Source organism: Pristis pectinata, chromosome 20 (assembly GCF_009764475.1).
Source record: "Pristis pectinata isolate sPriPec2 chromosome 20, sPriPec2.1.pri, whole genome shotgun sequence".
In the NCBI taxonomy this organism is placed as follows: Eukaryota; Metazoa; Chordata; class Chondrichthyes; order Rhinopristiformes; family Pristidae; genus Pristis; species Pristis pectinata.
The window spans coordinates 25,672,025-25,693,164 of record NC_067424.1 but is presented as its reverse complement, the minus strand read 5'-3'; the positions used below and the strand labels follow the sequence as shown (position 1 = coordinate 25,693,164).

The following is a 21,140-nucleotide window of genomic DNA, read 5'->3' as shown; positions in this document are numbered from 1 at the left end:
GGTAAGTACATGGATAGGAAGGGTTTAGAGGGATCTGGGCCAAATGCAGGCAAATGAGACTAGTTTGGTGGGCACCATGGTTGGCATGGACGAGTTCGGCCAAAGGGCCTGTTTCCATGCTGTGTTACTCTATGACTCTCAGGCATTAGCTTTTGAAGCCCAGTGTTATACAAGACAGAAACAAGCCCTTTGGTCCTTTATGTCCATGCCAACTGTCAAGTACCTAACTATGGCTTCTGCCCTCTTCCTTCACAGTCCTGATGAAGGGTCTCAACCCAAAACGTCAACTGTTTATTCCTCTCCATAGATACTGCCTGAACCTGCTGAGTTCTTCCAGTATTTTGTGTGTGTTGCTCCAGATTCCAGCATCTGCAGAACCTCGTGTCCCCTAACTATACTAATCTCATTTCCCATCACTTTATCTATAACTTTTTATGTTTTACAATTCAAGTGTTTGCTAAAATACATTTTAAATGCTGTGTGAGTACACACCTCTACCTCTTTCTTGGGCAATGAATTACAGATTGTAACCACCCTCTGGACGAAAATAAAAAATCCTCAGATCCCCTTAACTCTTTTATTACGCACCTTAAACATTTCCCCTCCTAGTTTTAGATTTCTCTATTATGGGGAAAAATGCTTACTTTTCACCCTCTCATAACTTTGTATATCTCTGCCAAGTCCTCTTGCTCCTCCGCTCCCAGGGATACAAACCCAGCCTAGTGAGTCCCTTCTGATAACTGAAACGTTTTCCTGAATGAGAATGCTTTCCCCTGGTGTTAGCTGGGTAATGCAGAACTAGAAGCAGCATACTGGCTGCAAGCTTTGAAAGCTCCACTTCACTGATCAGTGTACCCGCAATCAACTACGATTAACATACATATAGATCACAATCTTCTTTTCATCACTTCGTTATAAACATTAGTTGTATTAAAGGTTAAAATTTAAACTACAAAGAGCTTTACAGCAAGCTCTTATATATCCAAGTAACATTCACCTGGAAGTTTATCCTCAGTTGTCACATTGTACTCTGCCTCTGATGTTCATTCCACCGATGTAACTATATAGCCCGTTTAACACTTACCAACCAAGGGTGAATTTTGGAAGCAATAATGTATAAATAAAGGCATGGATTTTACTGTTAGGAAAGGAATGACAATCACCATTCACCTTGCTGACAGCTTTGCACAATGCTTCTGTATTTTAAGAACCTTGCTCCAATCTGGCACATGACCCATTGTGGCTACCTTTAAATGGGATACGAGGCATTAAGTAGTGAGGTTCTGTGACCAATCAGACTGAAGACTTATCAATCAACATGCAAAGGCTAAATTAAACACCAAAAATGGGTGAGTTTGGCTTGATTGGGAGATTCACAAAATCTGTGCCAGGAAGCAAACTTGCCTCAAATTCTTCCATCTGGTTTCAATGCTGGTGGCACAGAAGGGTGTGTAACGCAGGAGATGGGCATGGGGTGGGACCAGTTGTTGATTGCAATTCTATCTGAAATGCATGTTGGCTGAGTTTCCCAGGCCTGGCAAAAACAGCAGGTGAATGGAAGTCAGAAGGGCTGGATCCAATCGACAACTGACCACAATATTGTACGTGGGCAGAAGGAGCAGAGTTGTTTGCTCCCAATCCAACTGATTAACCATGAAATCTCCCTACTTGCAAAACCCTCTGGCCTGTCGACATCCCCACTCTCATGATTAGCATCTCTGATACTGCACGCTTTCCCTCTCAGATCACCACATGCTTTCTCCCGTGATTACAATCCCTCATACCCAAAACCACCACCACCATGATCTCTCCCACCGTTTGAGACTCAAATGCCTATTTCACCTCACTTTCTGCTCTGCTGTATCTTTCTGTTGCAGGCTTTTCTTCCCAAGTGGAAGCCAGTATATAACTCCAATCTCTGCAGAATAACTCCACGCTGCTGCAGTAAGACTGGGGCCAATAGTAAGTCAGTGTGCAATTTGCTCTATAATGATGATGGCCTTGCAATTTTTATCATTACAAAATCTGTCTCTCAATATTGCTAATAATCTTACAAAACATTTGAACCTTAGCTGTGGGAATAGCAAGCATGGAGTCAGAGATATACAGCACAAAAAACAGGCCCTTCGGCCCAACTTGTCCATGCTGATCAAGTTACCTAACTGAGCTTTCCCATTTGCCTGCGTTTGGCCCATATTCCTCTAAACCTTTCCTATCCATGTACCTGTCCAAATGTCTTTTATTTATGTATTTGTACCCACCTCTACCACTTATAAGCAATAAGGAGTCCGATTTTTTTTCACCCCTTTAGGACTCATTCATTTTACACATGCAACCAACGTTTTAGTATTTCAGTTAGGGATATATTGTCACATGCAATCACATTTATGTCATGAAACCTCAAGCTTTTTCTATCTTCTTTAAATACAATAATTTTCTTTCATAATATGTAACTAAACTAGATAGTCACATCCTTACACTTTGGAACTCTGATGCAACCAGTAATTACGATATAAAATTTTGTTTTCCCATTGCTAAAATGTTCAAGATAATTATAATGAATGAAAGTAATAATAATGTTAGAAGGTACAGCTGCAACAATTTATTCAGAATACACAGAGATTTAAAACTAAATACTATGCAACATTAAGGCACGATTTGAACGTTACTGTTTCAGGTCTCAAGTCATTCACTACTCTATGAAAGCTTGTATAGAAAGCTAACCGACACTGAAGCTGCTGGTGAATCAAATGCTGATTTAGCAAATATATCAACTGCTAAATACGTTTGACTGAGAGTAAGTTATGGCCTGAAGGGAAATTTGTGCCAACTTATCTCCTTTTTAAAAAAGTGCTCCAAACACAATTGCAAGGGATTTGTTGCTGGACTTTTTTTTTGATCAGAATAAAAATTGAACACAGGCTGATTTCTGATTGCAACAAGTTTTCCTTCTTATCATTCTCTTTCAGGACTAAAGCATAGTGCTCTATCTTGCTGACACACTTGAATTTTGACCCAAACAATGATACCTCTTGTGCTCAACACTGCCAGTCACAAACACAAACATTTCACTGACAAGAGGAATGAGCCATTTTTAAGAGACACAAAACATTTCACTGTTGCTACCAACAGGCTTAAAAACAAAGTACTTCCTCTTATGTGTGTCAAAAATTTTCTCTATGCTCTACAATTTTTGACTGCCTTATTCTAGAAACACATCAGCTGGTTTTCCACATTTTCAGCTCATACTCCAACACCAATAAAACATCCATGTGAGATAATAGGTACCTTGAAGATGAGTAACACTTCCTGTAATGTTATTTTTGCACAATTAAAATTAATGAGGAAGATTTCTTCTATGCACGAAGTGTAACAAACTTTTAAATCTATTCTTGACAATTAAAAATAAATCCAAAAATCAGAAGACAATCTTCCATGTCATCAGCCATCATTCACTATCCTTATTTCTGCTGTATTTTCTTCTGTTCCCCCTTGTAAAAATATCTGGCATTAAAACATTTCATTTATTTTGTTTCTCCTCAACTTTCAGTCCCCAAATTGGAGATGGAAATAAATTTCATGAATGGACTACCCCTGATTTATGTCAAACATTTGCTCTTTTACAGAAGTGGGGAAGAATCCAACTTGTTCATAAGATTCTGAAAATTAAATAGTGAGAATTAGAATGTCATGCAAAGAGAAAATGGTGATGTTACAGTATGGAAAAATGAAAGTCATATATCGTTAGCTCACATTAAACATTACACCTTTAAAAGTCAGTTCTTCATTTCTGACGAAGATGAAAAGTTCGAGCAGGACATATCCTAAGTTACCTTAAGTAAACTTCTTTCAGCTATTTTGGTGTTTGCTCATAGAACACATAATAGCTTAGTGAAGCTATTTAGAGTGTAGTTTCCAATTATACTTCATAATTTTGTAACCATAGAGACCAAAACTAGAGCAGGCATTCTGGCTGATGGAACGAGAATATTCTTGTTGGCACAACAACAAGCAAAGGCCAAAAATGAATACAAGTTGACCATTAAATTTTGGTTAGAGTTTGTGAATTACTCTTGCACAGTATAACTTAAACTTCAAGTATTCTTTCGGCAAATTCTCATTATTTACAGTGGGGCTGAGTAACGCATTTAACCACATCTGTGGAGGCAAAGAGATGGTTGGCTTTTAATGTCGAGTCCCTGCATCAGCATTGAAAGTGTAAAGATAGCTGGCATAAAGAGGTGAGAGGGAGGGGTGAGGCAGAGGCTAATGGATGGAACCAGATGAGGATTGGGGGGGGGGGGGGGGGGGGGGTAGGGGGTTTAATTGGGCAGATGGAACCAGATGGGGGAGGGGAAAGGTAGAGACAGGGACTGGTAGGTGACAGGTAAAACCAAATAACAGAGGAATGACGGGCAGATGGATTACGTGGTAGTTCTTCATTAATTTACACTGCACTACTGCTCAGTAGAATTTGAATATATTTGAAGCTGAATATCCCAATCACTAGAAAATGAAAGTGACTGTAAATAAAACATTTCCAAAGGGTCCACAGAGATGTTAACATTCTGCAGATCATATTTAAATATTCAGTCACTCTCTGACCTGTATTTAATCTTGCACTGCTTGGCAAGTCATTTTAAAATTACTGATGGGCCAGTACATGTAAAAGCTCCAGTCACAGTACGTAATGGTTGAAGTGATACACGCTGAAAGAAGCCATGCCGATTAGATCAGATGACACTTGAGCTGGATTGTACAGACCTGCTGTTATACCACCGACTGCATCCACAAGCTCCAGCTAATCTCCATGGCAAAGGCTGAGGTGAAATGCATATGTGCTGCGTCAGCATTAAGCCATGTGTAGAGTTGCACCATTGGTTTGAAGGTTCTAAGCATGCCGGTGTCAGTCAAGGTCACTCTTCTCCTCAATGCAGCATCGGGATCATCTGCAATATCAGCTGCTATTGAATGTATCAAGTAAATGATTCATGTATAGGTCTGCATTGCCAATAATTTCATCTCTATTTATAACCTACACAACAACTGAATGTTGCTCTCTTCACCAATGCACAATGACCTGTCTGGTGCTTCATGACTTCATGATTGCTAACTGGATCCTCTGGGTACTTAACTAAAGCTGTAAACACAGGATCAAGATTGCTGTATGTACCTTCTGGGTCAACGGCAGAGATAGCAGGTTGTTCTGTTAGACCTGCAATTTTAGAAAAGTAACAAGTTCCATCAGGCTGCCTCCCAGCATCATTCGGTTAGAGGATAAGGGAAGATATCAGTGTGTAGGCCTTGGGGAATTGTGCAGTCCTGGGAGGAGGACTGACAGGTGGGGTGGGGGGGGAGGGGGAATGAAGAAGATGAGGGTCTTGAGACTGAGGTGCAAAAGATGAAAAGTAAGTAGAGAACTTGGCAGATAGTAATCCCAATCCCACATTGCACTGGGAAGATCAAGTTATCCCGGAAGTGTTGCTCCAGGGACAACATGGCCCAAGTTCCTCCAGGTTGCTCCAAAAGAAGTGTCACACAGGAAATAGGATCATCCCCATGCACCCAGTGCAAAAACTGAGTTGGAATGCAAGGCTGACTCATGGCTGGAAGTGCCTGGTTATATTTCTGGGTAACATGGAAGACTACAGGAATGATCATTATCCCACTTCATTCTAGAAAAAAATTATCATAAAACTTCTGAAAACTCATTACACAACTGAATTTCTAGGCATTTTTTTTAGGAATAAGGATGAGACTAATTACAATGGAATGGTGATAATGTTCATGGTGATTGATCACAAGATTCTCCCTTCCTTATTCGGATGTGCAGTATACCTCAATGTTGCAACAGCAACGTCAAACATGGAACACATGCCAATAAGTGTTACACACCAAATGGTTTCTATGTGTGGGCTCTTCACGTGTGCAGAAGACGAGCATTATTTTCCATTGTCATTGGAAAAACCAATCACATTTAGTGATCACATTTCAGATTCATATCTGCTGCATAATGCATTAAAACAATATAAGCAATAGAAACTCTCACCCTGAGTGACCTCCTCTCAACTGATACAAAATCTGTTCATTGCATACTTGGAATCTGAGCATATCAACATCCAGTTTCCATGGGGTGATCTAGAGAGCCACTGATTGCAATGTGGAACAGTTACAGTAGATTTTCCACCAATTATGGCCGATTGCCCAACAGGAAGAAAATGCCCTGAACTGCTCTGGAGTTTCTGCTGCTGCAATTTTGGTGGTGTGAATTTCAAAAGGATGGTGTGAATTTCAAAAGGGTGGTGGGAACTTCATTTAAGTCTGAAAACAGCCAGAAAACATTGCAAGTGCCATCATAACTTGCAATGAAGTTATGATGGCACTGTGGAAGAAAGTCTGAGGTCATTCAGGGACATTGTGCAACATGCAATTAAAGGTGAAGAATAAAAATAGATTATGACCATTTACAATGATAATTATCATTATTGACTGGATGTAAGGATACCGTGCATAACACTCTCAGAATATTTATTCAATATGCCATCAGACAAAAAAAATGCATCTGAGTGTGCAATTCAGCACTGTATAAATCCCAGCTCTTTTTAATGTTTCCACTCCAATAAAAGTCACTTTTATGGTTTCGTAACTATACTAAGTCAGGTAAAAAACAGAACATAAATAAAAGGTATGAATTATATGTTGGGCTTGAGAGATAATCTGGCATGTATTGTACTGCCAGTGCATTACCTCAGAACTGGATGCACATCAAAATAAACCTTCCATCTCTGTTCTCTCATGACTGACTGGATACAGATGTTGTTCATGTACCCATATAGCTCAAAAAGTTCCAAGTTCTATTTCTGGGATGAGCTGAATGAATTTCGGGCACAGTCAGACTTCAGCTGTGATATCCTTCATGAATGAACAGCTGTCTCATATTCATACACTTAGGATCAGATATGAATAAAAAGCAAACACAGTTAGTAACCTAAGTGCTAATGATCTCTGTGGAGCCAAGATTCAACTACTTCAGAGGAAAATGTTAAATTGGTGCACGACAACATTAAGAAACAATAAATACTCAACACCAGATTATCAATCTCAGTCTATTCTCTAGGTAGTACAATTGTAGCGATAAATAGAGCTCTAATTGTGAAATATTAGATAATAATTGTACGTCCTGGCACTTTCCTCTGACCAGCATAAGAAAGATGGAAAAACTGTAAGAAACAACAGTTGAACTTAATTCTCATTTACTAGTGTTACCCACAATGAAAACCAAGCAAGGTAGCACTCTGGCGGTGAAGTAATACCATATTAGGTGTTACAGTTGGACATAAAGGTCCAGACCTTGCTTAGATAGGGTGAGGATCTCCCTGCACACATACTGATCCGGTGTGGATACAGAAGACTCAATCGGCTGGCACTGTGGCCTCCTTTGACACACTGTATTAGAGTTCAATCACACATCAGGTCCCAGTATGGTTGGAACACAGGAACTCCCAGCATAAAAGATCCCAGCCCCACCCAGCCATATTCTTATTGGTCTCGTTTGGAGTGATGAGGTTCCATCCCATTCAAAACCATCACTTGGACATAGCGAGTCTTCACATAATTTCTCGATTTCCAGACAGACTCTGCAGAAGTCTACCGAAAGCAATGTGTAAACTCAGCCCCTCTAAAACCACTCAAGCAGGAGACCTGTACTCAAAAGCAGATTTCACATAAACTGCATTCAATATATTAATTGAGCTCATCGCTTCCTTGTGGAACTTGTGGTACAACTGTGCAATGACACCAGTAATGTTATTTGAGAAGACACAAACAGATTCAGCATGCAGGGGCTTTCAATAAAACTGCAATAAATTAGGAACCAATTTGGCTGAAAGCATTTTATAGAATGTGTTAGTGGATTTGCCAGCTTGGAGATAAAACACATCCAGAAGTTTGTTGCCATTAAAAATCTCCCTGAAAACTCACTGATTTCACATTTCATGATTATTGGCAACAGTTTACCATGAGATTTACTGTGAACATGGAGATTTATTTCAAAGTTACAACTTGGATGTTCAGTGTAAAATGATGACTTACTTCATGCAGAGAACAGAGGTCGATCTATTTCACAAATTCTGGTCCCTATGGCAACAATTATTTGGTTTGAGGATACAACTCATAGAATAATTAGCAAAAGCTTATTAAAAGATGACAAAGCATATTGCTGTCATTTAAATGTTATTTAGTAATAAATAATATAGTTCATAAACATTATCTTTTGGGACCATTTAGTAATCAATATCTACAGGATACATTTCCACGAAAAGGTTTCCTAAGACTAGGAGGATTGCAAACTCCCTGTTTTCATTCTGGGCCCTTTACGTGCTGACACACTGATGCACAGAGAACCCCAATTACATGCAGGACAATTCAATAGTGTGTAATGTGGCTAGATGCCACTTTGGACTTTTCAGTGGTGTATGTGAGAGAGCCATTCATACTGTCACAATGCTATTGGTCAGCTTCTACATAATTTAATGAGATCTACCTGAGCAGGTCCAAGACATTGGGAATTCAACTCAGTTGCATTCTTCTTCAGTATTTTGCACATCCAGTTCTGTTTCAGCTACCCCACTTCAACCCCAACCCGCAACAGCAACCCTGACTCTCCTCAAAGCTCCCCACCCAATGATTTAACATCTTACCAACTCAAGGTCCACCCTGATATCCAACCCTCATATCCCTGATCAACCCCCCCCCCAACTGCAGATTATACACATGACCATGGACCTTTACCCCCTTTATTGTTAATTGCACGTCCCTATTCAATCACCCCCAACTCTCTGACTGACAATCACGTCCTCCAACTGAAAACCCCCAATCCCTGACTGGCAATTACACTCCTGACTCAACTCCTAACTCGCTTCTGACAACGGCCACTTGCTGCCAACCTGAGCTCCAATTTCTCACACAATGATCAATAATGTCCCGCTGCCCTCACCCAAGCTTCCCTCCTTATCATTGTGCCAGAAAATCATGACAGTGCTTCAATATTTGAAGTGCGCTGATAATTATTTTCACTCAATCGGCAGTCCCTGAGACCTGAGCTGGTTTCCATTGCCTACTCCACCAGTTCGTTGGCCTACTACACAGTGAATGTTAATGGTTCTTTCCAGACCCTGACCAACTTCTAGGCTGGACAATTTTTGTAACATAAGATGGAAGACTTCCACTTCAAATAATTTACTTTTAAATGTCTGTGGCATCTGTTCCAAGGGAGTGACTAATCATGGGTTGAATAAAGGTATTCTCTATCTCTAATTACTCTAAGAAAGCAGCAGTAGAACTTCACAGCAATTACTTTAGCAATCGAGTGGCTATTTAGCCTGGTTCGGAGTGCTGCCAGCTGCATCACTATCCCACCCCTTTCTGCAGGAACCACTCTCTCTGGGACCCTGAGTTTGCTTGATGCTCCTCACCCAACCCTCCCCCTCCTCCCCCACCACCATCCAGGGACCTAAACAGCCTATCCAGGTGAGGCAGAGATTCACATACACCTCCTTCAACCTTGTCAGTTGCATTTGGTGTTCTCGATATGGTCCCGTCTACGTCAGTGAGACCAAACACAGACCAGGCAACAGTTTTGCCAAGCACCTGCACTCTGTCTGCAGTGACCAATTTGAGCTCCCAGTTCAACCCTCCCCACTCACACACCATCCTGTCTGTCCTCGGCCTCCTCCATACTGCCAGAGGGAGGCCAAACACAAAGTAGAGAAACAGCATCTCATATTCTGCCTGGGTATTCCTCAACTCAATGGCATGAACACCAAATTCTCCAATTTCAGGTAACCCACAACCTTTCTGTTCCTTATTCTCTCCCTCCAATCCACCCAGGTCCTCTTACACACACCCTTCTATCCAAACCCAAACCCACACCCCCACCCCTTTTACCCAATTTCTTCCCACTCCCAGTTTCTTTCCCCTCCCCCCCATTTCCATATGCCTATCACCCACACACTCAACCCCCCACTGCCCTCCCTTCCCCCCACTGATCCCATCTGCCCACCACCCCTCCCTTACCTGGTTCCACTCATCACCTTCCTTTCTTATGCGATTCCATAATCTGCAGCCCTCTGCTGTCTCCACTTATCACCTCCCAGCCTCTGTCACTGTCTCCACCCCTCCCTTCTCCTAGTTTATTTCAGAAATGGTCACCTTTAATGACATTACTCGTTATCTCTATCTTATTTTCTTACCTTAACCAGATACTACTTGCTTGGAAACAATATCAGTGCTGTAAGGAATCATCTGCCAGATTTTGTAAAACATATTATCATGCAGAAAGCCAAATTAGAGAACTTTAATTAAGATTGTGAAAATTCAGATAATGTGCTTAGATTAAAAAATATAATCAATCTACAGCTAAATTATTCCCAGAGTTTGAAGTGCTTTATGCTTAGAGCTGCAATTCATTCAAGCAGTGCATGGGATGGCACACTGGCACAGCAATAGTGCTGCTCCCTCACAGCTCCAACAACCACAGTTCAATCCTAGCCTCTGATGCCGTCTGTAAAGAGTTTGCAAGTTCTCCCTGACACATTTGATCCTGATGAAGGGTCCCAACCCGAAACGTCAACCGTCCATTTCCCTCAGCTGTCTGAGCCGCTGAATTCCTCCAGCTCCTTTGTGTGTTACTCCAGATTTCCAGCATCTGCAGTCTCTTGTGTCTTCTTCTTGCATTGTAGAAAATTGCTTTACAGCAGAACAAGCTGTACTTATCTTCAAAGCACAGATTTACACAGGTTTTTCCAATCACGATCATGCTATAACCAATGTAGCCCATGTCATGCAAATAGTGTTCCCTATATCACATTATAACCAATACAAATTATGAAAACACGTTACAGCAGAACTACCTTACATAAATATGTAGCTGCTCTGCTAAACTGTCCAATGTTGTGCTTGTGCCATGCTGGAAAAATAGCACAACAATGCTGTATTCATTTTGTTTGGATTGTAAAGCCTGATTTTTCATAACCACAGTACAACCCCAGCAAACACAGTAGGACTTATTACCTTTGATTAAAAGCATAGATCTTTTGCACATCTACCAACCCATAAAAATTTTCTTAAGATATATAAATTACTTGGTGGTTCACAATCTGTTATTGGATTTAATGTCACTGATTCTCTTTTATTTCACATACCTCAGGCAGTAATGACATCATAACTTATATCACTTGAATTTTTATTTCTCCACATTCCATGAAATTCAGGTTCAGAGAAATTTCAACATTTGCTTTGATTTACATTTTAAATATCGTCTCTTCCACTCAAAAATGGATCGGTATGCAAACAGATTAAAATGCAGGATCTTTGTACAATTTTTAAGACATTTATGTTCACCATTGATGGAACATAGGTTTATCTCTATGGATGAATGTTAGTTTTATATGCTAAAATATGATGTCGCATATGGTCATGCTCCTTCTGCTGTTTAACATGCATCTAATCATGTGTTGCAACTTCATCAGATTGACACCTGATTTCTAAACATCTCCATGGCATCCCCTTCTACACTCTGCACTGAATATACTAAAGGGCAATTTACAGTGGCCAATTAACCTACCAACACATCTTTGGGATATGGGAAGAAACCAGAACAGCCAGAGGAACACGTGGTCACAGGGAGACCATGCAAAACTTCACACAGACAGCACCCAAGGATAGGATAAAACCTCAGTCCCTGAGGGTATGAGAAAACAGCACTGATTGCTGGGCCACAGTGCCACCTTGCTAGATCTTTTCCAAATTAATCGAAATTATTATGGTATCCTGCAGCAAAATGGATAGTGCCTTTACTTTGAAGATGGACATCAGGTCCCAAAAATGGTTCAGTGATCAGTATTAACAATAATCTCAATTATAGATGCATCTGCATTTATTATAGATGCAACTGCTCCATACACTGGGTCAAGTGGGTACTTCCCTCATCATGGGTCTCTCAGCACCTGCCTTAAGTCCAGTCTGCCAGTTATGCCCTTCAGAACTCCATCAGCTGAGCCTGTGGTAATGTCTCGAAAGTATTTAGTTTTGAACACTGATGCACTCCGACCTCTATGTATTTGATACCTTCAGAGCTTCTTCCAAACGTTCTTCAACGTGATGTCCAACATTCTTCAGCTGAGGGAGGATAACAGTTGATAATGAACAGGTGGTTTCCTTGTTTCCTTATTTGACTGTTATCTTGAAAGCTCATAGAGTCCAATGACAATGTTGAGGATTTCCAGAACAACCTCTCCCCAATCCCATTGCACCACTAAGATATTCCATCGTTATTAATGGAGAAGTCTGTGATGTTGGCTAAAAAGGTGTAAGTGTGGCTATGTCAAACTTTTACCTTTGTGGATCAGCTTTCTAGATTTTTGCACAGCCCAGATGTCAGTGAAGTGGTCTTTGCTTGGACTTCTGTCACACTCAAATTCAGTGCCTGGGTCATTGCTCGAATTTTGTCATGTTTTGTCCTGATAGTTCCTTTGTAACCGTTTATATCCCAGTTCCCATTTCAGAGACCTGCAATCACTTTACTGTGGGTCTGTTGATATACAGAGGCCAGACAGGGCAAAAGTTGTATACTTCCCTTCCTTAAGCAAATAAGTGAACCAGCTGTGTTTTTACAACAATCCAGTACTTTCATGGCCACCGTTATTGATTCCAGCTTTATTTAATTAACTGAATTTAAATACTCCAGATGTTGTGGTGAGATCTGAACTCATGTCTAAACATCATTTATTCATCATCTGAATTACTGGTCCAGCAACATGTCACTATGCTACTCTACCCCTGTTTAGGAGGTAGGATTTCTCTTTCACTTCCCTCGGTGAACATGATTTCCTGCTGAGAGCTTTTGACTCTCATTTGCTCCCTCCCTTTCTCTTCTAACGTTTTTTTTTGTAAATTACGATTTATTTAATTAATCATCTGAACTTAAATTCCTGAAAAAAGAGTAGACTGCCTTACTCTTTTTAGAGTGTTAATCACTTCGAAGTAATCATATGGACTTCCCAGCAGCCAATTACAATGACGTATTTGAAATCATGAGGTTAATTACCTATCCTCAGAAGTGCAGAACTGTGGTGTATAACTAGATCCCAGGTTTATCCTTCATCACGGGATTTAATCTGTTGCACAGACTACTCTACTGTCCTTTACAGCAACATACACCTTTGCTATAACTTCCTTCTCTCTCGCTAATTCACAATTGTCATTACCATTGAAGAAGTGTTCTCGTGTCCCACCTCAAACACACACACACACACACACACACACACACACACACACACACACACACTGACCCACACACAAGATTTCAGAAACTCTGAACTGAACAGTAAACATTTGAATTTTGTAGTCAGAATAGTGGCTTGGAGTCTTTAGCAACGATCTCCGTGTTGTGGATTTCCCCTTTTCCAATATTGGCTACTAATGAGCATCAATTTGAGGAAATCCCTGGCACTGTTATCAAGTAGCCTGTGTGGCTAGTCACAATGAAGAATTCTCACAGAAATCCAGCCAAGAGATTAAAAAAAAGCAAAACTTCTTAAGCACTTCATGGTATGTGAAATAACTTTGAAGCATATATCAAATTATGGTAGAAGCAGAAATGTCACTAAATGTTGAGAAAATTAAAATAATTTATATTGATTTTAAAATGCATTCAAATATTGAATTATCTACTGAAGTAAATGACAATGAAAATTATTTTTCAGAATCAGAGAGATCGTAACACAATACTTATGATTATGGACCCCAATAGTCAGTGGGAATTTAAGGAGCAGGTGTGTAGAGAAATTGCTCATAGTTGTAAGAATAATAGGGTCGTATTAGTGGGAGATTTTAATTTCCCCAGTATTGACTGGACTACCCAGAATGTTAAGGGCTTGGAGGAGGTGGAATTTGTGAAATGTGTCCAGGAAAGTTTCCTAAGTCAATATATAGAGGGCCCTACTCAGGAGAGTGCAATACTTCTCTTAGGGAACGAGGTAGGGCAAGCAACTAGTGGCAGTCACGGAGCACTTTGGCTCTAGTGACCATAATTCTATTAGTTTTAAGACAGTGATGGAAAATTGGTAGGAAGCAGAGGATGGTGATTGAAGGTTGTTTCTCGAAATGGAGGCCAGTGACCAGTGGTGTGCTGCAGGAGTTGGTGTTTGGACCCTTGTTATTAGTTATTTATGCAAATGATTTGGATGCAAATGCACAAGACGTGATCAGTAAGTTTGTGGATGACACGAAATTCGGAGATGTTGTTGATAATGAAGAAGGTTATCGTAGATTACAGGGGGATCTAGATCAGTTTGGGAAATGGGCTGAAGAGTAACAAATGGATTTCAATGCAGGTACATTTTGGAAAGTCAAACCAGTGTAGGACTTATACTATGAATGGTAGGGCACTACGGAGTGTAATGGAACAGAGGGACCTAGGAGTACAAGTGCGTCGTTTGTTGAAAGTGGCTTCGCAGGTAGACAAGGTGGTGAAAAAGGCGTTTAGCACGCTGGCCTTCATCAGTCAGGGCAATGAGTATAAGAGTTGAGACATTACGTTGCAGTTGCATAAGTTGTTGATGAGGCTGCATTTGGAGTACAGTTTACAGTTTTCGTTACCCTGTTATAGGAAAGATGTGGTTAAACTAGAAAGAGTACTGAAAAGATTTACGAGGATGTTGCCAGGACTAGAGGGCCTGAGTTATAGGTTGGTCAGGCTAGGTCTTTATTCCTTGGAACATAGGAGAATGAGGGGCGACATTATAGAACTTTTTTAAATTATGAGAGGCATAGGTAAGGTGGACAGTAACAGTCTTTTCCCCAGAGTAGGGAAGTCCAAAAATAGGGGGCATAGATTTATGGTGCGAGATGATAGATTTAAGAGGGACCTGAGGGGCAATGCTTTCATGCAGAGGGTGGTGAGTATATGGAACGAGCTGTCAGAGGAAGTAGTTGAGGCAGGTACAATAGTATCATTTAAGAAGAACTTGGATAAGTACATGGAGGGACTGAATGCAGGAAATTGGGACTAGCTGGGTGGTCAGCATGGACTGGTTGGGCCAAAGGGCCTGTATCCATGCTGTATTGCTCTAAAACCCTAAGTCATAGAGCACTACGGAGTATATAGTATCCACTTATACCTCATACAATGAAGTATAACATCATCCCAATCATAAACACCTTAAGTTCTCATCAGGTCAGTGCAAAAAGCCCAACTTTTCAGGCCACTATTACAACAATCATTTTCAGTCCATTATTACATCTACCATTTTGTGATTATGGCTGTGGATGTACAGTTGGCAAGTGTGCACATGCGTAGTGTTTCAACTTGCTATTCTATTGTTTTCCAGTTGCTTCATTGACAGCTGGAGGTCTGGTTGCAATGGTATATCCAGCACAATGTGCCTAAATGTGCCAAGTTGTTCCAGAATAGTTACAACACTGGTATCTGCCCAACAATATGGAAAATTTCCCAGGTATATCCCATTCACTAAAAGAACAAATCCAATAAGCCCAGTCAGTGTATTCTCAATGGAAGATCTTGTCAATAGTGCTGTTTGACACTTACTCTCCAATAACCTGATTCTTGAAGCTCAGTTTGCATTTTGCCAGAACCACTCACAGATATCATCACAGTTATGGGCTAAAAAGCTGAAATCCAGAGGGAAGATGACAGTGACCCTCTTGTCATCAAGGTAAAGTTTGACCAAGTGGCATCAAGAAGCCCTGGTAAAACTGAAATCAATGGGTATAAAGTCTTCTGGATGGACTCACACCTTTCACAGGGAGAGGTGGTCGTGTTTGTTGGAGGTCAAATAATCTCAGCCCCCTGACATCACTGCAGGAGTTCCTCAGGGCAATGACCTGGGCCCAACTATCTTCAGTTGACCCTCCTTTCACCATAAGATCAGAACTTGGGAGTGTTCACTAATGATTACACAATGCTCAATTTCAATCACAGCTCTTCAAAAAATGAAGCAGCGCTTATCTTCTAGCAGCAAGATTGAGACAACATTCAGGCAAGGGCATGAGAGTGTCAGGCAATGACTATCTTCTCCAACAGAGAATACAACTATTTGCCCCTTGACATCCAATTATATAATCATTGCTGAGTCCCTAACCATTAATATCTAGCGCGTCACCATTGACCAGAAGCACAATTGGACCAGCCACATATATACAGGGCTACAAGAGCAAGTCTGAGATAGGTATCCTGAGAGGTTGTGTCATAAAATCTTGTGGTGTGTGATGCACACCCTGACATCCCAAAGTCTTTGCACCAGTTGCAAGGCATAAATCAGGACTGTGATGAAAAACTCTCCAGTTGCCTGGATGAGCATTACTCTAACAACAGCTGAGACACTCAATACCCACTTGATCAGCAGCCCACCCAAAACAATCATTCCCTCCACCACTGCTGCACAGTGGCTGCAATATCTACCATGTATAAAATTCCCTGCAGACAACCACTTTGGTTTTTCCTACAGCACCTGCCAAACCCATGACCTCTCCCACCTGATATGATAAGGACAACAGAAACATGGGAACACCACCAGTACATTCTTCTCCAATTTACGCACTATCTTTGACATGGAAAAATATTGCCATTCCTTCATTGGCACTGTGTCCAAATTTCCAACAGCATTGTGGGAACATATTTCACCAGAAGGATTGCAGTAGTTCAAGAAGGCAGCTTACTACTACCTTCTCAAGGGCAGTAAATGCTGGCCTTGTAGGCTATGCTCACATCCTGAAAAAATATACATGTTAAAAATACGCAGTCAATAAATATGAAATTTCTGCAACATGGGTTGACTAATACCGGCAGGACATATACAGTAAATGGCAGGAACCTTGGAAATGTTGATGTACAGAGGAAGCTGGGGGGTGCAAGTTCATAGCTCCCTGAAAATGGCAACACAGGTGGATAGAGTAGTGAAGAAGGCGTTTCGCTTCCTTGCCTTCACAGGCAGAGGTATTGAGTATCGGAGCTGGGACATCATGTTGCAGCTGCACAAGACATTGGTTAGGCCACACTTGGAATATTGTGTGCAGTTCTGGTCACCACACTACAGAAGAGATGTGGTAGCGCCAGAAAGAGTGCAGAGGAGATTCACAGGGATGTTGCCTGGAACGGAGGGCTTTGGTTACAATGAGTGACTGGATAGGCTGAGATTGTTCTCACGGGAGCATAGGAGGCTGAGGGATCAACTTACAGAGGTTTATAAAATTATGAGGGGCATAGGTAGGGTAGATCGTCTTTTTCCCAGGGTAGAGGACCAAGGTGTAGTTTGAGAGGGACAGGTTTTTCCACACAGAGGGGGGGGTGGGTGCATGGAACAAGCTGCCAGAGGAGGCAGTAGATGCAGGTGTAATCACAGCACTTAAAAAAGCACTTGGATAGGCATGTGGATAGGAGAGGAGTAGAGGGGGAAAGGCCAAATGCAGAAAAATGGGATTAGTGTCGATAGGCATCTCGATCAGCATGGATGAGTCGAGCTGAGGGGCCTGTGTTTGTCCTGTATGACTCTGACCTTTGCTTTTTTTAAAACTATCTTCCTGGAGGTCAGGGGAACCCATACAACTTCCTTACTGTTCTGATTACTTTCAGAATTAATCAATTTTTTGTTAATGGGGCCGATATGTGTGTATGCAAGGGTTCATAAAATTGTTTAACTTTTGGGTGCAGCAATGCAATTAGGAATGGTTCTGGTTATATTTTATAGATATTCATATTCATTTAACATCAGGTTACTCACAGTCAGTCAACCAAACACCATGATTAAAAGCCTAATGTATTGGATGAAGGTTACTTTTAGCAGTATCGGGCAACCATTCCTAAAAATGCTACATTTCTTAAAAGAAAAATACCCGAAATGTTGTCTGAATGCACTAACTCAATACAGATCTGTTCTTCAGTAACGTGCAAATCTTCTTGAAAGAAAATGGAAAAAATACAGCATAAAACTTGATCATGGAGCCCTGCCTGTGCTTGGTTCTTATGTCCAATGTACACTATTCTAAATATTAATCCACATGAATCTAATCCAATTCATAGTAACTGCTTTGAACATGCCTTTATTACTTCTGATTAGAAACCAAATGGGTTATCCTCAGTTATGCAACACTATCATAAAATCAACCTACAAAAATCAAAAGCTGTAACTGAGTACATCAAATGAAAACACTGTTAATCAACAGGAAATTAATTCTAATATGCTTGTGCGTATAATGTCACAGATGGTCTGTTGTATGAACACTATGGTGCTCCTGAAGCATGTATAATAGAATAGACAAGAATGAAAAAAAAGTTGCATAGAGAAAAACAGTTATAGTTGTCTTTGCCTAGAAGAACTTGGTGAAGATTTGGTAAGAATTATGCATCAAATGATTGCAGTTCATCAAGCTACCACGATACTTAGAATTTTTAAAAAAGTGTTAAGTATATTTAAAATCTGTTCATTAAAGCTAAAATCACACAAAATGTACATTACCAATATCCTCAAGAGACTTTTTGAGTTTCCAGTTGCATTCCCCTGTGTTAGGATAGGCTGTAGACTCCTTTACCTCTGCGTTATTACTTTCTCTCTTTGTTTCTCCTCTGAAAGATGGAAACAGAACAACTCAATGATTTGATGTAAAAATCATATTTTCATAATTAAACCAAGATCAAACTGAACAACCTTTAAAGAATAACTTTGAAAGTTTACATTATATTTTTGTGGGCGCGAGATCATCGTGCTATATCATCTTTTTTTTCAAAATATCAATGTCACAATTTCTGTATTTCCAGAATTCTTTGCAAGATACTTATTTAGGCAATACTGAATATTTCATTGATAAAAAGAGATAAGTTTACAAATTTCTTCATGCATGGAGCATTAGATGTCAGAAACAAACATCAGAAATTCAGAGAAACTTCATGGACAGAAAAATACTAAGATGATATTAAATCCCAAATTCTGACTCATCTTTCCTTGTGCACACACTTCTAATCAAATTTCCACTTCTGCCACAATACCTAAACAGATCTATTGACAATCTAAAGGATTTTGACAAGTTTAATCTATCTGCACATCCCTTTTGAACCATCTACAATCTTTGACACAGTTGGCTATACAGTTATAGAGCATAGTGTCACAACTTATAGAGCTGCTGCCTCACAGATCTAGTGACCCAGTTCAATCCTAACTTCTGGTGCTGTCGGTGTGGAGTTGGCACATTCTTGTTGTGACTGCCAGGGTGCTCCAGCTTCCTCTGCATCGCAAAAAGACGTGCAGGTTGGTAGGTTGGTAAGTTAATTGGCCATTGTAAATTGACTCTAGTATGTAAGTGGTGGAACCTGGGGGAATTTGATGGGAATGTGGGAGAACAAAATGGGATTAGTTCAAATTGGTGCTTTATGGTCAATGAGTACTACGTGGGCCAAAAGGTCTGTTTCTGTGCTGTATGACTCTATGCCCGTTGTTCAATCTCCTGCAGTTTTTGCCATAGCTGATCACATGATTCTCCATCACTATTCAGCTGGGTGAGGCTGCGCTCACCAGGTACTGTCCTTATCTGCCCAACCATACCTGGAGATCACCTGCATTGGCCTCTCCTATCCTTCCTGATCTCACACAATTAAATCAGGCGTATCATTGGAACTCCTCCTTTTCTCATCTACTCCCTGGCCCTGATCTAAAACTTTAAAACTTTATTTATACAGAACGGTAACAGGCCCTTCCGGCCCAATGAGTTCACGCTGCCCCTTTTAAACCCATGTGAACCTACCCGTACATCTTTACTGCTGCTGAGTGTTTCCAGTATTTTAGGTTTTTATGTTCAGCAGGTTCATCAGACAATTTAACCAAATATTTCACAAAAGTCTCTACTCTTTCATTACATTATTTCACACATGGTCTAATTCCACTTTTTTTCCATAAACAACAAAGTTGCAACTATCCTTATGACAAGTGTCAAAAAAGTTTTTTTCACCAGAAACTTTATTCCCCACCAATAATATTTCAGTAACTTTAATAGTAACATTTTGAATTTGTACAGATAGCTCAGTGATCATCTGAAAGCACAGAACCAGTCTTCTTATGTATGTTGACAATGACTAATTCTGCTTCACCTCTCTTGAACTCTCAAAATTGGCATATTGTTTGCCTAACATCCAGTAATGAACAGAAATTATGTCCAGCTAAATATCGGTTAAACCAGTTATTCTCTTCCCTCCCTAGCAAAAAAATCTGTTCTCTAACACCAATCCAATCTCTTTCACTAGCAACTCTGAAATTGAACCCTGCAATTTGCAACATCTGTTTCAAAGATGAGCTTCCAATCACCTGTTTCCACCTCCTTAACATTGTTTGACACTGCTCCTACTTCAGTTCACCTGCTGCTTAAACCCTCAACCATATCCCTCTCATCTCAAAGGAAATAGAGAGACATCCACTTAATGCAAAAAGTCATTGCCAGGCACTTATTATTCCAAGTCAATAGATTTGTTGCATTTGATGATGGACTGTCTTTCAGCATGGGGCTCAGTGGGTTCCTCAAGTGAATTACAAGGCTATTAGGAAGCTCTAGACAGAGTTTCTATTTAATACCCATTTGTCCCTCCTGCTGTCTGACTAACCACGGGTATGATGTCTTGACAGCCTGGCTTTGAAGCATGAAGCAGACAACAACAAAGTACAACACTCTCTCTGGGAAGAATTGGTGGATGGCACCAGATCAGTACAAGAAGTGGACTCTCAGCTTCAGGATGCCCCATCAAGTTCCTAGTCGCCCTGCAAATGAAATTGTTTTTCCATTTCCAGCATAGTCAGGATTCAAGACTGGAGTGAGCTCCCAAGGGGAGAGCCCTTGTCCAAGGGTCTTCAAACTGTCCAGCTTGGTGGGTGAAAGAACGTGGGCACAAAAAGAGTGTCATTTATCCGGGAAGCACATGTATCTGTGGATTTAGCCATGAGAGTATTCTGTTGGTAGTCCCACATTAACTGTTGATTCAAGGTATGAATACATTTGCAGCTCATAAAGAGCTCCCACCTGACGTGTGGTGCTTAGAATGTCACATGAGTACAATCCGTCACTCAGGAAGATAACAGCCCTGG

At 40.6% G+C, this 21,140-nt stretch overlaps 1 protein-coding gene across 1 annotated transcript in view; it reads right to left on the bottom strand.

The window, feature by feature from the left end:
• Positions 1-21,140, bottom strand: part of nav1b (neuron navigator 1b) — a 485,995-nt gene that overhangs the window by 296,974 nt on the left and 167,881 nt on the right. The window contains exon 7 of the mRNA XM_052034603.1: positions 18,534-18,640. Coding sequence (XP_051890563.1) covers positions 18,534-18,640 — 107 coding nt within the window. The remainder of the gene's footprint in view (positions 1-18,533; positions 18,641-21,140) is intronic.